The sequence below is a fragment of the Ursus americanus genome, chromosome 9 (assembly GCF_024610735.1).
Source record: "Ursus americanus isolate L20-20 chromosome 9, mUrsAme1.1.p, whole genome shotgun sequence".
Classification (NCBI taxonomy): Eukaryota; Metazoa; Chordata; class Mammalia; order Carnivora; family Ursidae; genus Ursus; species Ursus americanus.
Genome location: NC_142135.1, coordinates 75,160,499 through 75,175,679, shown reverse-complemented (window position 1 = coordinate 75,175,679; position 15,181 = coordinate 75,160,499). Strand labels below are relative to the sequence as shown.

The 15,181-nt window shown below is 35.3% G+C and overlaps 1 protein-coding gene across 1 annotated transcript in view; it reads right to left on the bottom strand.

Moving 5' to 3' along the window:
• Nucleotides 1-13,639, bottom strand: part of LOC123786737 (suppression of tumorigenicity 18 protein) — a 106,139-nt gene extending 92,500 nt beyond the window's left edge. Inside the window, exons 1-3 of the mRNA XM_045789094.2 lie at nucleotides 13,557-13,639; nucleotides 7,298-7,352; nucleotides 5,243-5,273 (exon numbers count right to left, since the gene is read on the bottom strand). Coding sequence (XP_045645050.1) covers nucleotides 5,243-5,273; nucleotides 7,298-7,352 — 86 coding nt within the window. The 5' untranslated portion in view covers nucleotides 13,557-13,639. The remainder of the gene's footprint in view (nucleotides 1-5,242; nucleotides 5,274-7,297; nucleotides 7,353-13,556) is intronic.
• Between the last annotated feature and the right edge of the window lie 1,542 nt (nucleotides 13,640-15,181).

Genomic DNA, 15,181 nt, shown 5'->3' with positions numbered 1-15,181 from the left:
ATGGTAGATCATCACCTGGGAGGTAGCATTTTGAAAGGAAAAACAAATAGAGGAGGACACATATTTGTATCATCTCCTGATCCTTTAATATAGATGTAAAATCATATCAATTCACGGAAAAAAAATCTAGAAAGAAAGGACAATGACCTCTTTATAATTGGCACTGTGGTGAATAAAGAAAGGGTGCTGGGGTTAGTTAGCAGATATATTTCAACTTGATTTATTAATTTATTGATAAAGTTCAAATAAATATTTCCCCCAAAAGCAGATGATGAATTGGAATGCTGGTGTGTTAATGTAAGTTCATCCATTGTAACAAATATACTGCTCCGGTAGGGGGAGCTGTAGATACTGGGGGAGGCTGTGTATGTTAGGGCACGGGGTCGGTGGGGAGTCCCTGTACCTTCCACCTTCTGCTCAGTTATTCTGTGAACCTAAAACTGCTCTAAAAAAAAAAAAAAAGGTAGGGTGGGTGTGAAATGTGAGGGCTTGCAATAGTGAAAAATAATACAGATATTTTACCCTAACCCTGGACCACACACAGGACCTAAGTTCTACTTCTAGTTCAGTCACTTATTACTCAGACACCTTGTATAAATCACTTAACTTCCCCAAACTCGGCTCATGAGTTAAACGTGGCTAATGTCATTTTCCTGACTACCCCCCCGGCAGCTTGTATGAATCCGATTGGACATTGCTTGTTCTTTCAACCACTCACTCGACAGGAACCTATTGAAGGGCCACTCAATGGCAGGTTCAGTGCTGAACGCTATTAAAGGCTACGTAAGTACATAAATATATGATAGAATTATAGTTAATGGGATTTTCTTGTTATATAACAAACTCTTTTTGTAAATTTCATTCTTTTTGGAAGTCTCCCTAATCTATTTTAAGACACTCTCTTACCCTAGTAAGTACAGTAGAGTAAACAAAATTATCTCTCTGGAGTGATTAACTCATCTTATGCCTCAATGTCACATGTCCAACCGCAGCCTACCCATTACCCAGAGGTGAGGATAAGGAAGGAGGAGAGTGGGCAGATGAACAGAGACGCCTCAGGCACCCGCAGATGAACACTTCTCTTCTGTATCCAATCCTTATCATCCACTGCTTTGTTTGTCAGTCTCACTTGCCCCCAAAGTGGCCTATCAGAAAATGAGTTTTCTTTAAGGTGTCAAGCTTTTGGATTCTAATTTATAGGCTTGGCAACAATATTTAAAAGACATATTGCTAACATGAATGTAGTAGATATGTTATAAAAATCTAAATCATGAACTGAGCCTTGCATTTGGAAATCACAGCAATGAAAGGAAAAAAGAGGCTTTCTTCCTTCTTTTATTCAACCTTGTGACTACAGCTACTTATTTCCTCTAACCTAGATGACGGATTTATGGAACTTCTAATTTTAGAAATTCATTCATGTCCATTTTATTTCTTTTAGTTGTCATCTCCAGAAATCTCTGCAACAAGTAGTTTCAATAAAATCATACTTATTAAAAGAAACTCTATCCTCCCCAAAATTGGGAAGAAAGTATTAAGTAAAATGTTTAATCAATATAAAAATTCTTGTGAATGAAATAAGATAGAAGAAAAAAGAGAAAGCCATCTAAATCTGTAAGTCACAATTTTTTTCACATGCTAATTAAATGTTATGATTAAATCTGTAGCCTATTGATTACAGACTTTATAAAATACTTAACATTTTAAAACTTACAAGAAAATGCTAAATGATATGGTTTTTAAATGAAGAAACAAATTATACAAAATAAAATAAAGTAAAAACAGACAACTAAATTGTAATTTTCTTTACAAAATTTGCCAGCAACTTGGTAAGCAGCAACAACACCACGAAAGGACAGTGGGATTTCACTCTAATACACTTAAGAGTCTTGAATTCATTTGTGTCTCTAAGTAGTCACATAGGAAAGCCATTTCAGAGGCTAGAATATATTTTCCTAATTAGAGGAAAGGGCTGGACTGGTGTAAAACACTTTGCCAATGCATGAGACAATTACCAATATTAGTAGATGCAATAGCATTCAGATCAGATTAAGGATAATAGTAATAAAAGAAAAGCAGAGATAATACAATGGTCATGATTTAGAAAGACGTGAGAGCTCCTTCTCGACACCACCTGTAACCTGAATTGTGTTGGAGGAAAGACTGGAAATGCTAATAAGGAATGTGATTAAAGGTGGGCCTGTGGTTATAAATTGCTTTTTTAATGGTGGTGATAGTAGCTGACATAGAGTATAATAAGAAGATGAGAATGTCACTATCAATTTTTATTAGTGTCATGAACAATATACAGTATATTTAAATTAGCTTCATTTGTATTAGTATTTTTGTAAGTAGTAGCTCTAGAAGCAATAACATGTCCAATGCATTCTAAAAAGAAGAACTAAATAAAGTTGCAAGTGTTCCCTAGAAAATGGTCATAACTTGTACACTGGGGAAAATGTGCCACATATCCTAAGATACTCAGAATTCAGGCACACAAAAATTTTGGATTCTGGAGCATAGCAAATCTGCGGAATAAATTGGAGGAGCAATCATAGTAAATGTAAAAAGTCATACAAAAATGTCAAATACACTAAAAATATAACCTTCCATATAAATTGGAATATTTTCCTAAGATTTACATAGAATAATAGTTCAGGTCTATACCTGGGTCAACTTAAACCACTTAAGAAACAATTTGGAACCTATTTGGCCTAAGCATGAACATTCTGTTGAAAATAAGTAATTATAAAATTAAATAATCAGTAATTTTTATAAACTGATTCTTATTAAAGAGAAATAGGTGAATTAGTTTTGCTTATGAATTTTCCCGGCAATTATCACCAGCTTTCTGAGTTGGTCTAATGACAAATTATGTAAAATTGAATATCTGACAAAAAGTAATTTGTAGAGAATTAGGAAAATACAAAACATTTTTACTTTTAATCAAAATATCTTCTTTGTTTGAATTTTAGAAACCTAAGTTGTTGAAAAACAGGCCATAAGGGTTAAAATATAGAATTTCAAAAATCCAGCTGCTGACAAGATGAATAAACCATTTCTTTTTTATTTATATTCTAGATGGTTAGTATTAATTGTGTATGAGAGAAAGCATAGCCTGGTGGTTGAGAAGATTGCCTGAGTCAGAAGTCTGGACTACTTACTAGCTGTGTAATCTTGGACTAGTTATTTTCACTTTCTTCATCTGAAAATTGGAAAAATCATAGTTCCTACCTTATAAGGTGATCGTGAGGATTAAATGAGATAGTAATATGACAATGCTCAAGACTGTCTGGCACGTAAGACCTCAACATATATTAGTTTCATTGTATTACTGAAGCTAACAGTGTGCTTAAATAGTAATTTCTATTTCTCCATAAAGTTTATATTAAACACTTTTCCCTGCAACATTGCTTCTCTCTTGCTAATTCCTCCCTTTTTCTTTATGAATTATAGATTTCTCCTTTAGCCAAAACACATATTCATTCCTTCAAAATTCTCTTTTCTTTTCAAGTTATTTTTCAAGACATATCACTCAAAAGGCCCTCCACCCTCCCAAGAATGGTTTGATTCCCTAAAAACACTGACTGAATACACAGTCATTTCGATGGGGGGAAGACCATGAGTTCCTGGATGCCCTGTTTCTGCTCGGACCGCTAGAAAACCATTGCCTAATAGGGCAAATGTCTCATGCATTTTAAGCCCTTGATCATTTTAAAGTTCTTTTGATCATCCTATAGGGAACATAAAGTCTCCAAACAGATAGAATTTTAAATGAGAGCAGATTTAAAAACAAGAAAGTAAGCAAGTCAGACATTTCATTCATTTAATCCTGTCCTGATGTGTGGGTGCATTCTCTGTTCTGCTCAAGTAATTTAAAATGTAAAATGTAGGGGCGCCTGGGTGGCACAGCGGTTAAGCGTCTGCCTTCGGCTCAGGGCGTGATCCCGGTGTTATGGGATCGAGCCCCACATCAGGCTCCTCCGCTATGAGCCTGCTTCTTCCTCTCCCACTCTCCCTGCTTGTGTTCCCTCTCTCGCTGGCTGTCTCTATCTCTGCCTAATTAAATAAATAAATAAATAAATAAATAAATAAATAAATAAATAAATAAAATGTAAAATGTAAACTTCTCAATCAGAAAATTGAAAATGTAGGCAGGACTAGGGATTCCCTACTAACAAATTTCCACAGAGAAGAGCATCAGCATGAAAGCTTATACTCCATTCTGATAGATACGTGTTCCACTAAATAAGGGAACCAAAACTGTGACAGAATGAATCCTCTGAAACATGGAACTAACTAAGAAAGCCTTTGCTTCAGGAAATCACAGAACACAGTTGCCTGGAAAAATAACCATGTAAACTGTTCATGGATACAGTATAAATTTCAAGGTGTATCAAATGCTGTTATACATCCTCTTGTTTTCAAACATTTCTCTGAGGAACACTTAAAGACCATTTATTGTTTTCAGAAAGGTGGATTAGATGGTAGGTTTGAGACTTTCTGGGTTTGCAATAGAAAACAAAGGACAAGGGACAAAGGACTCATCTTGCTCCCGACACAATTTCTCTAAAAAATATCACTGGTACAAAATATGTATGTCAGCATATTTTTCTTTTTTAAAATGTACTTTTTAAAGAAATAAATTACACCTGACAGAGACTCTGCAAGACAAAACAAAACAAAAAAACCCCACAACTAATTGGAGTTTATTCTGCAAAACCAATTACGATGAAATGTCCATAACATTGACTGAGGTGCATTCATAGTCTCTAAGGTGGAAATGCATGGACACACCCACAAAACCACTATCTTCCAATGCCTACATTTAAAAATTTATATGATAGAATTATCTAATTATTTAAAACAAAAACTGGAGAACTTGGGACTTGGGACATCTATTGATCAGGCTCACAGATCACAGTTCAGTTCCTTACTTATCACCAGTGTACAAACCAACCACAGGCGAGGTGTGGACACAGAGGCGGCAAACACTCCGTGGAGAAAAGTGGGAAACTGCATTAAAGCAAAATGTGTTTTGTTATCAAAATGGGAGCCCTAATTGTTTTGAATCAATCATAGATGGTTTTTCCCTTTCTCTTCTCCTTTGGGGTATAGACAAATAAGCCTGTTGTCCTATTCCTCCTACTACCACAAGGATTCTCAGGTTTGAAATGTATAAAAACATTCTAATAATTAAAGCCAATTGATATTAGAAAAAGTAACATGGGACAAATCTTACCTGAGCTCCTGAATTAGAGAATCTATTGGCACTGTTGACAAAAAGAAAGGAGAAAAATCAGTTCATAATTTTGAAAACTGTATGACTGAAACTTTTCACTCACATAGAGATAATGACCAATAAATGGTTATTATAGACCCCACTTAACTTCCCACTGGGTGAATGGATCATTTCTGGTTCTGGTTCTTTGGAGTGCATACCAGTGGATAGATGAATATGGTGCAGAACAGATGATTCTGGGTTTAGTGCCTTAAGTGACCCTGGGACCTTGCATTCATGGATTGGATTTTCCACAAAAGACTTGAATTATTTTTTAAATCAAATTTATTGTTAATATGAAATTTTTCAAAAGAAGCCTAAACTGACACTTTTATTGACATTAAACAAGTATTTATACAAAACTGGGAATGTTTTTTACTAAGTGAATGTGTCCCAAGATTATGTTCCATAAATTTCATACTATAGAAAGAGGAAGATATGCTTCAGCCATGTTAATATCAACATCGTTTTAAAAACAAGAATCTTGTATAAAAAAGAGCTTTGATTTTTTTCTGACAAGTGATGGGAATTAAAGAAGTTCATGTTTATAAATACCTGCCTACACAAGGATAAGCAGCATATTGAGAAAGACAACAGGTGGTTTTAAAGATTACTCATGCCGCATGAGAAACAGTTGTTTCATTTCTAGGAGAACATTTTGGCTCTATTTAAGGGTGTATATTATGTGCCAAAAGAATTCAAAGTACAAGAAGAATTGCAGATTAAAAGACCCACATTTTAAAAGTATGCTAGAATAAGTGTGCTTTTAGAAGTCAAAACAAGGGATTCATATAATCCAAATACAGTGTCTAGGATTCTGGTATTTATGGCAAATGTGAGCTTATCCTAAATAACAATACAAATCATTTTTTTCTTCAACTTGTATTCTATTGAGAAGTTTGTCGCATAAAAATTTTATGTTTAGAACTATTTAATTCCAAATATTAGGACATATGATGTAATTACTTTAGATGTAACTTGAAGTAAAACTAGTGTAAAACTTCTGTTTGGGTAGAGAAAGTTCCTGCATCTTGTACAATATTATTCTGCATTTTGGTTATCATAACTAATGATAACCATGGTTATATTTTAACTGAAAAAAAATCATCCTGGAATTTATTAAACATTTTGGGATTCTGGACTTTACTCAAACAGGCATTATTTACCTTGACCTCAAATATAAACATAGATAAGGAAAGCATTTCATCTGTTTAGTCTTTCAATGGTAAATCTCAAAAACCCTTCCTTAGCAAGGCCAACCAGGAGAAGAGTCGGGTGGGGAATGGCTATCCAGAGTGTTTTCAGAGGCTATGGTGAAACTACAGTTTTCCATTTAGAATTAAGGGTCACAAAAATATAGCTAATTATAATAAAAGTTATTTTCCTTAAGGGGTATTATTGCCAGTCAATCCTGTTTTCCAGATGTTTAGATCATCAAGGGCCTGTTTATATTTCAATATTACATTACCATCTGTTGGTTACAAAAAGAAAAGGATAACCGGCAAGTTAAACCTTTCAAACGTTACTTTGCAGAGCTGCCGGAAATTCCCAGCAGGGACAGGCAAAAAACAAACATCATCATTTTACTTGAACTAAGTTTAGATTGGGAACCACTAAACCAGATAACATAAAAATCAAAATCTGCTTTGGCAGTAAACTAACAGTTCTGTCTTTTCCCTTGGCCATTAAAGGTCACTTCAATAATCTGGATGTCTCCATGAAGCATTCTTCCCTTGCTGACCCTTATGTTGTTTTGCATGATGTTTTAAATCTACTCATGATTGTATTTTGTAAAAATTAGCATCACACATCATTGGGACTTTTTGGAGTCCTTTAGCTCCTGGTTCATAATATTTTGCCTCTCAATGCCATGATCCAATGTCCTAGCTTGATTTAAAAAAGGAAGCCCTGAGGAAGTTGTAATCATTCTGACTACACATTAGGGACTGAGCATTGGAACTCCCATATTTCATGGTATGGTGGGCACGGTGTCATGGAACCTGCTTGCTAACTCACCCTTGGTTCCTTTAGAGCGGGTACGCAGTGTTTTATCTTCAGCCTCTGCATCCATCTGTAACATGAACACAAAGTCCTGAGGTCATCCCTTTGACATTGAACAAAATATGAAAATATGTCCTTGCAAGTTCTGAAGGTCATAATGTAAAATAGAGTAGCCTTCCATGCTCTTGAATAGCACCCTGCCTTGGCAGGTATATAGCTGTAACTGCCCTTGCAGTCCACTAGTTTTGGAAATACTTTTATACATGCTGAAACCAGAGGCAACAGTGACAAGAGGGCAGATGTCCTTGTCCATAAGTGTTTGCTAGTGATTCAAACACTTCTGGCATTACAAAGATAGGAGGGGAAAAAAAAGGGATTGTCTGATTAACAGTGGTTGTAGAGGAGAAAAAAACCTCAAATGTCAAACCAAAAGGTTTCAGACTAATTTACTAAAACCTGATTCCTTTGCATTTCTAGACCCTTTCTGATAGGTACCTCTTTCTAATTCAGGAAAAATAATCCCCTGTGTAAAAAAGCAACATGAAGGAATATCCCTGAAATGCCCCCATTTCAAAATACCACTGGAAATGTTGATCATCAAATGACATATATTAACTCCCAGAATTCCAGAATAAATATTGGCTATAATTGTGCAAATCTGTAAGGAAAGGAAATTTTAGTGCTGCATGTGTCAGCATCAAACTCCCTAAAACATCATTACTAAATATTTTAAATGTAATCAAATAAAATAAAGGATGGAAAGACTTTTAAAAACCTGCTGTTTTTGTCCCTCTGGATATAGTCAGATATGACTACTCCTATCAGTGTCACTAGAATCTTCCAATAATCTCTAGTTTAATTCACCTTTGCACATTATCAGAAGGAATTCTTAAATGGAGAGAAGTTATTTTGCTTGTTGAAAATGAGAAGCAGGCAGAAGGCGCTGTCCATGGTGCCCATCCTTAAATCCTGACACTAGCGTGGATGCGGTATGACTGCAATGGTAATGGGAGCGCATCTCTGCTCTCTCAGGCTGAGTTGTGATTGAAGGCACTGACCTGCCATAGACTTATAATAGGGGAGCAGGTGTGGCAATGATGGACTTTAATTTCCTTTAATAAACCTTTTATGTGCCACACTTTTACTGCCATTCGACGCTCTCCAAGGTCCTGCACATAATAGGTTCATTACTTTTGATTACTATAGTCTATTGAGACAAACAACTCCAGAACACACTATATATTATGTTCAGTTAAACCAATATAGACTATTTATCCATTGTGCATTTTTTCACCTGCAACACTACAGACAAAATTAACGACAGCTCTCGTAAGCTAAAACTATTAAAACCACCAGTACTCTTTTGTCATCATTTCATAATAAACACCACACCAATCACTGAACTGTTTTTTAAATTAGCAAACAAAAAGTGTGCACTGCTTTTGCTAAGCAGCAGTTGCTTTAGTCTAAATAAAATGGTCCATCGTTATGAATATTTTAAAACTACATAATAACAGAAAACAAAATAAAACAGAGGTGATTTTTTTTTCTGTAGATTTTCCTTCTTTTAAAACCACATGAATTTATGACAGATGTGACACTGCCTAGGATTAAAATGGCTTGGTTTACTTAGGATGGTGAGCACTGCGTTGTGAAATCCTCCTCCTCCATGAGTATCTCTGTTGCATATAAAGTGGCTCAACTCATGCAAACTCCCCTCCATGTGCTAAATGAGTAACTCGGTTAAGAGAGATCAGTAGCAGGAAGGTTAAAACGATGAAAACCACCAACTATTTCTGAGGAGGCTACTCCTGTGGGTGAGTAGCAACTCAATACAAGTCTAACATTTTCCTGCCATACAGGTGCTGTGAGCTCTCCTCAATCACTCTGAAAAATCTCTCCTGAAAGGCAAGTGAAGGCTGAACTCCATGAGTTTCTTTTCCAAAACTGAAATACACTTTGTAAAGAGAGCCAGCAGGTACATATGAAAGTTTCAGAAACCTACTTAAATGTAACCTTCTTTATAACAACTTTAAAGACTAATTCCATTTTGCAATTCCACTATCCCCTTGGACCTGACTGGTTTGCAACCACCCCATGCAGTCTCCTCCCCATTAAAGTCATTGGGAGGAATGCATAAATATTCATAGACCTCTGCTTGATTATGCTTGGAATGCTAGCCTCATAATTGTATTTTGTGGCACTATTGTCCTTTTGATGGTGTCATATATATATATATATATATATATATATATATACACACATATATATATATATATATATCCTATGTAAACATTTTAAAGACTGGTAACTCATTCATAAAGCTAAGTTATCTAATTTAACTTGTGTGCCAAATTGTATGAGTGAAATGGACTGAGGCCATAATATATAATCCATCGATTTCATGTTCTTTCTCTGTTTCATAACCAAAGAACAATAAAAGTTACTAAATTCAGTGTCTACTCATGTCTGATAGCTCATTGAGGAATAAGAAGATCAGAAACCTAAAGCAATGTGCTTTGTTTTTAGGGGTGGAGGTTTTTAATATTCATGAGATACTTCACTGTCCTGACAAATCACAATCTGAAGATAAGTCTTTGTTTTCTAAAACCTTATATATGGGAGTAGAAATTTCTAAGTATTCTTTATATGGACTATTCTCATGGATTTTAATAAACTCCCAGTAAGCAATCTTAATTTTTGTAAAATCAAACCTCATATTCAGTGAGTACTGCATTCTGGGAATGGTGCATGAAAGATGGAAAGAGATTTCTACCTCAGTGCATGTGTTGACACCTGGGGGAACTGTGCCAGGGAGGGGGTGGGGGATGGAATTCCCATCCTTTCAACCTCTTCCAGACCTATAGAGAAGGCCCATAGCTATGGCATGATTCAGGAGACTAACTAATGTGTGCTACAATCTGGGAAACTACACTTCTCTCTGGGAACATTTTTTTTTCTGTTGGAAGAGGAAACTTGATCATTTTTACTGCTGAAGTCCCAAATGCTATTGACAAGTCTTCAATGAATTTGGCAAAACTTAATGAATCATTTCCTTTCTCAAAACAGAGATATGATTTTCTTAAAAAGCTGTCCTTCCTGAGGTTTCTTCAAACTTTTGTCTATTTCATTTCATTGTTTATGAATGGGAACAAGTCAAGATATTTTCTGAGATCATTATAATGTGTTCCTCCTAGCTCTGATAACTTACTTCTCAATAGAAATAAAATATTAAAGGTAGGCTTTGACCTTTGTTTTTCCTGACCTGAAAATACCTTAAGAAAAGTTTATCTAATTTACGAGTATGAAAATTTTATGTATAAATATGTGAAAAGGAGAAAATAGTGGTTCTTACCTGGTATTCATAATAAAGCCATGAAAAAAAAATTTACAAGACTTCATTCCCCAGTTCTCTGGGAAGAGGAGTTAATACAAGGAGAAATGGCAAGAGGGAAAGAGACTTATGAGATAAAGAAGGCAAAGAAGTGAAACTTGCAGGAAGGACATGCAAGAACCAACAAGAAATAAGTAGATAGGCAATGAAGAAGAAAAATTACCATAGAATAAAATTTAAATACTTAGTTGGATTTGGAAACCTATTACTTAATATCCTTATATACTCACAAACTTATATACAGGTGCGCATCATAAATTCCTAGTTATTTTACTTGACCATCTTTTCTTACTGGCACTCACATCAGGGGCAATCAGCAGATCTCCTGTCCACATCACCCCAGTGCATGGATCTGGAGCTTTCCTTTGGGCTAAAGAGGGAGTTCTGAAATTGCTGGTTTGTGGGAAGGAGAGCCTCAAGGAGCAGGACACAGAATTTATAAACTCATTTTTGCTAATAGTCACACAAGCAAATGACTGGTATGTGAGGAGATTTAGTTCCCTTCGATTTTATTTTTCACTCAAAATCCAATATAACCTAATGGTAAAAAAAAAATCTCCAAGTAAATATTTAATCATTTCTTAAAAACTGGATAAAAGATATCTCTTGGTGATGTTGAAATTTTAGTTTTCCTTTCAAAAGAACTATAGACATTGATGTCCTAAATAGATGATAGAAGATAGCTGATGGATAGAGAGATACATAGATAGATGATAGATAGTTAAAAATATTTATAAGTAGTCTTGAATTTCTTACTACTAATATAAAAATCCATAGTGATCATAAAGTTTCAAGCACACCTTCTCAAAATCCTGATACAATTAATCTTAATACTGTCTACTTACACATAATCTCTTGATGGTAGCTACTTTTAATTTGAGAAGTCCTTCGCATACATTCAACTTGCAATAATTTCCACTTATAACAAGATTTCATTGTGTTTCCCTCCTCAGAGCTTTAGACTGGCAATGCATTTTTGTAAGTGCCACATGACTCTTGTTAGATGTCATTTCAATCCCGGGGAACACGTGGCAATGGAGAGAGGAAACTCTATGGCTGCCGAGAAGAGGTCCTGGGGTCCTCTCCACGAGGAGCCTTTTATCCTTAGTGGATGTTTCCTTTACAAAAATCAATTTAAAAAAATAACAAAGAGAAACTCAGGAAGTTGGAAAAGGCTAAACCCAGAAAATGAAGCAACTGGAGGATGCCAGTATCTTAGAATGAAATTTGGCCAGGTTGAAGAACAAAGAACCTTACACTGAGTGCCCTTTCTTTTGCTGATTCTGGCATCATTTTCTTTTAAATACAGGTTTGGATCAGTCCAAAACAGCAGCAGCAAAAGCTGTCTCCCTGTTATACAGGGAAAGAATGGGGAACATGAGTTGTGATACTTAAAGAATAGTTTACTTTTTGAGAGAATATTGAGATGGAATGTTCAAGTATGTTTTCTCTGTTCTGACCCTTTTTTTACTTTTCTGGTTTTCTTTTCATATGTTTCTTAATTACTCAGAAAGAGTACATCAAAAAATGAATTAAAAAAAACTGTAAACTAATAAAAACTTTTTTACATCATTCAAAATGTCATATTAATTTTCTCAACTTTCCCTAAATCCTTTATTCTAGATAAAATGAAAATTTCCTGAATCCTTTATCCTTATCCCTGATTCCAACTCCGTGTTCCTACCTATATGTCTCTTATTATACTATCTTTGAATCTGTACAGAAAGCTAAAGAATTGAGTGATGTGTCCCCTTTAGATTTAGGATACCTCTCTTGTCTGCCCTAATTTTTCCCACCCCTAAAAACACCACACCTAGGGAAGAAGCAGACTCGTCCACCATCAGATCAAGTACAGTTCTCTGGGAAACTCTTCTTTCTGAGAGCCAACTGCATGCCCATTCCCTTTAGAGGAGGTGATTTTCACAGGGATTTCCAGAGTCACTTGGAAATGCACTCCAGTAAAAGAAATCTTAGACCTGAGACAAGCTTGGGTAGCTTTATAAGGAAGTTGGTTTATTTTAAGTCTCATTTCTCATTTCTGAGTTGTCACTGCTATTGTCGACTTCATCCTGTAACTTCGCACAACTGGCAAAGCTGAATATAAACCAAAGCCATATGTTTGTGTCCTTTTGCCAAACGACTCCAGCAAATAGTTCTATTATTCCCTTAGGTAGCCAACGTGTGCCAAGGATTTCTATTAGTTGCTGTACCACGGCCTCTGAGTCACAGCTTTGTGACATAAGGGGGCAATCGCCAGCTTTATGTTAGAGAAGACTTTTTGTGTATTTTTTTAGTATGCCCTGTTTAAAGATAACTCAGAGTAAGTAAAACCCTAAAAGGGCCTTAAATTTTTTTTCTTGCTGATGTATTGAGATGCATGTGTACAAATATGTAATTGTTAGAAGACAAGCTCCTTCATATAGGGATAAATTATTTTTAATAGGTTTTTCCCAAGGAGAACTCAATTCCTAACTTTCCGGTGTTTGTAGGAATTAACTTCAGAAATTATCTATAGTGCTTTTAAAAACATAGTTTTAAGCTATCTCACTTGTTTATTCTTAATTCTTCAGTAAACTAATTTCTAATACAAAAGAATTTAAATGGGTTTTTAAGACTATTTTAATGCTGAACTTTTGTTTAAGGGTAAACATGTGAGAATAAATAACATAAACCAATCAATATGCAAAAGGACTCAACCTGTTTAATATTTTAAAATATTAAAGCTATCATGCTTCTGACAAAAATCCCAATGCCAAATTCAGCATTAACAATAAATTTCTTTCAAAGCAAATCCACAAAGGAGAGCTTTTATATAAATGCTTTGATTGGATACATTTTATTTCAGTATATTCTACTTTTTAATACAAAATGTTGCCTTACCTCTCTTTTTCTCCAGGTAACTTGTCTGCCAACTTGGTTTGCCCTGCTCTGTCAAAGTGACTAAATGTCTTTGTCCACTTCAGTGAGAAGTCCTTAAATTCATTCTATTAAGATCAAAAATAAAAGAAGGAAGGCATGTCAAATCAAACAGATCAGTAGTAAACACTGAAGTGAACAATAATGCATTGACACTTTTACCTGTAATCTGGTTGGGCTCTACCATAGACAGAACAAAAAATTTTATACTACAATATCGATCAGAAAAAGACTTTTACATTTTTAAGGGTAACCAAATTCATTCTTGTCTTAATTACTGAACTATATATATTACATCTTCAATTTGGTAGATAAATTGAGTAGTATTATCTACCACTAGTATTTTTACTATTATCATTAGTATTTTTACTTTTAACCACCAAAAGAAGTTCAGACAAGATGTGGAAAGTGCTCCACACAAGAAATCACAAAAGACAGATTCAAAATTCATCCTTTTGTTTAGAGGTCTCTTTAATGAGACTGTCATAAAATGCTAGTGCTTTTTGCCAATACTTTAACCTGCTTTCCATAGAAACGATTTACCCTTGTTTTACTTTGCATTCAGACATAACACACAGAGCTGCTTCACCTCTATTTTGTCCCAAGGATGGGAACAGAACCTGTCTTCAGGACATTTGGCCCTTGAGAGAAAACTTTGAAATTCAGCATAGTACGCTCAGCATCCTAGAGAGGGGCTATTTATACTAATATCACATATATCAATGCACATCTAAAGTGTGTGTATCTGGCAGTTCTGGTATTTTAAAACACAAGCCACCAACCTTCCTTGCAGAAGATTTCTATCTTCCTATATTTTACCCTTTGCAGTAGATTGAAGTGCTTGGCTTTTTAACCATAGATTTCTGTATTGCTTGTAAGCTTTGACCAGACATTAAGCAGATGCTTCTTCAACTCAAGTCAGCAACTGTAGTTCCTAGGGAAAAATAGGTACAAAACTCTCTCAAGTGATAGAGCAGATTATTGAACATGATGTTAGAATTGAAAAGTGGCACGGGAGCTTGGCAACTCTTAGTTTGTGTTTGATTGCAACTGGGGAAAAAAAAAAGGCTTTCTGTACAAATGGCGTTTGGCTGATTCTACTTCACTCTCAGTTCAGAAAGAGTCCCGAAGCTTTCCACCTGCCTATTCCCTTTTGTTTGCCACACTCTAACCTAAAACAAAAGATCCTGGAAAACAGTCACACTGGTGAGCAAAGCTCTTTCTAAATCCTGAAAGTAATGGCTTTTTGTCTAATACCCTATCGTGTTATGTATTTATTAGCAATACATTTTCCATTTATTTTCTCAAAGATTGCCAATAAAGAACTGAATCACATAAGGGAGTAGCTGTAAACCCTCTGAGTTCCCTAATGTCAAACTCATTAGCATCCGAATAAGCACACAGCAGCACATCATCTGCACAATTGCAATTTTTTACTACTTTTAATAGCGTTTCTCAAAGGGCTCATTTTCAACTTTCTTCAGTGGTTAGTTGGTTCTCAGGGGAAAAGTAGCTTCCTGACGCTCGCAGCTTCCACTCAACAACCCGGCCGTTTGCTGTCAGATCATCAGCCCTCTGCCCTAACCCCA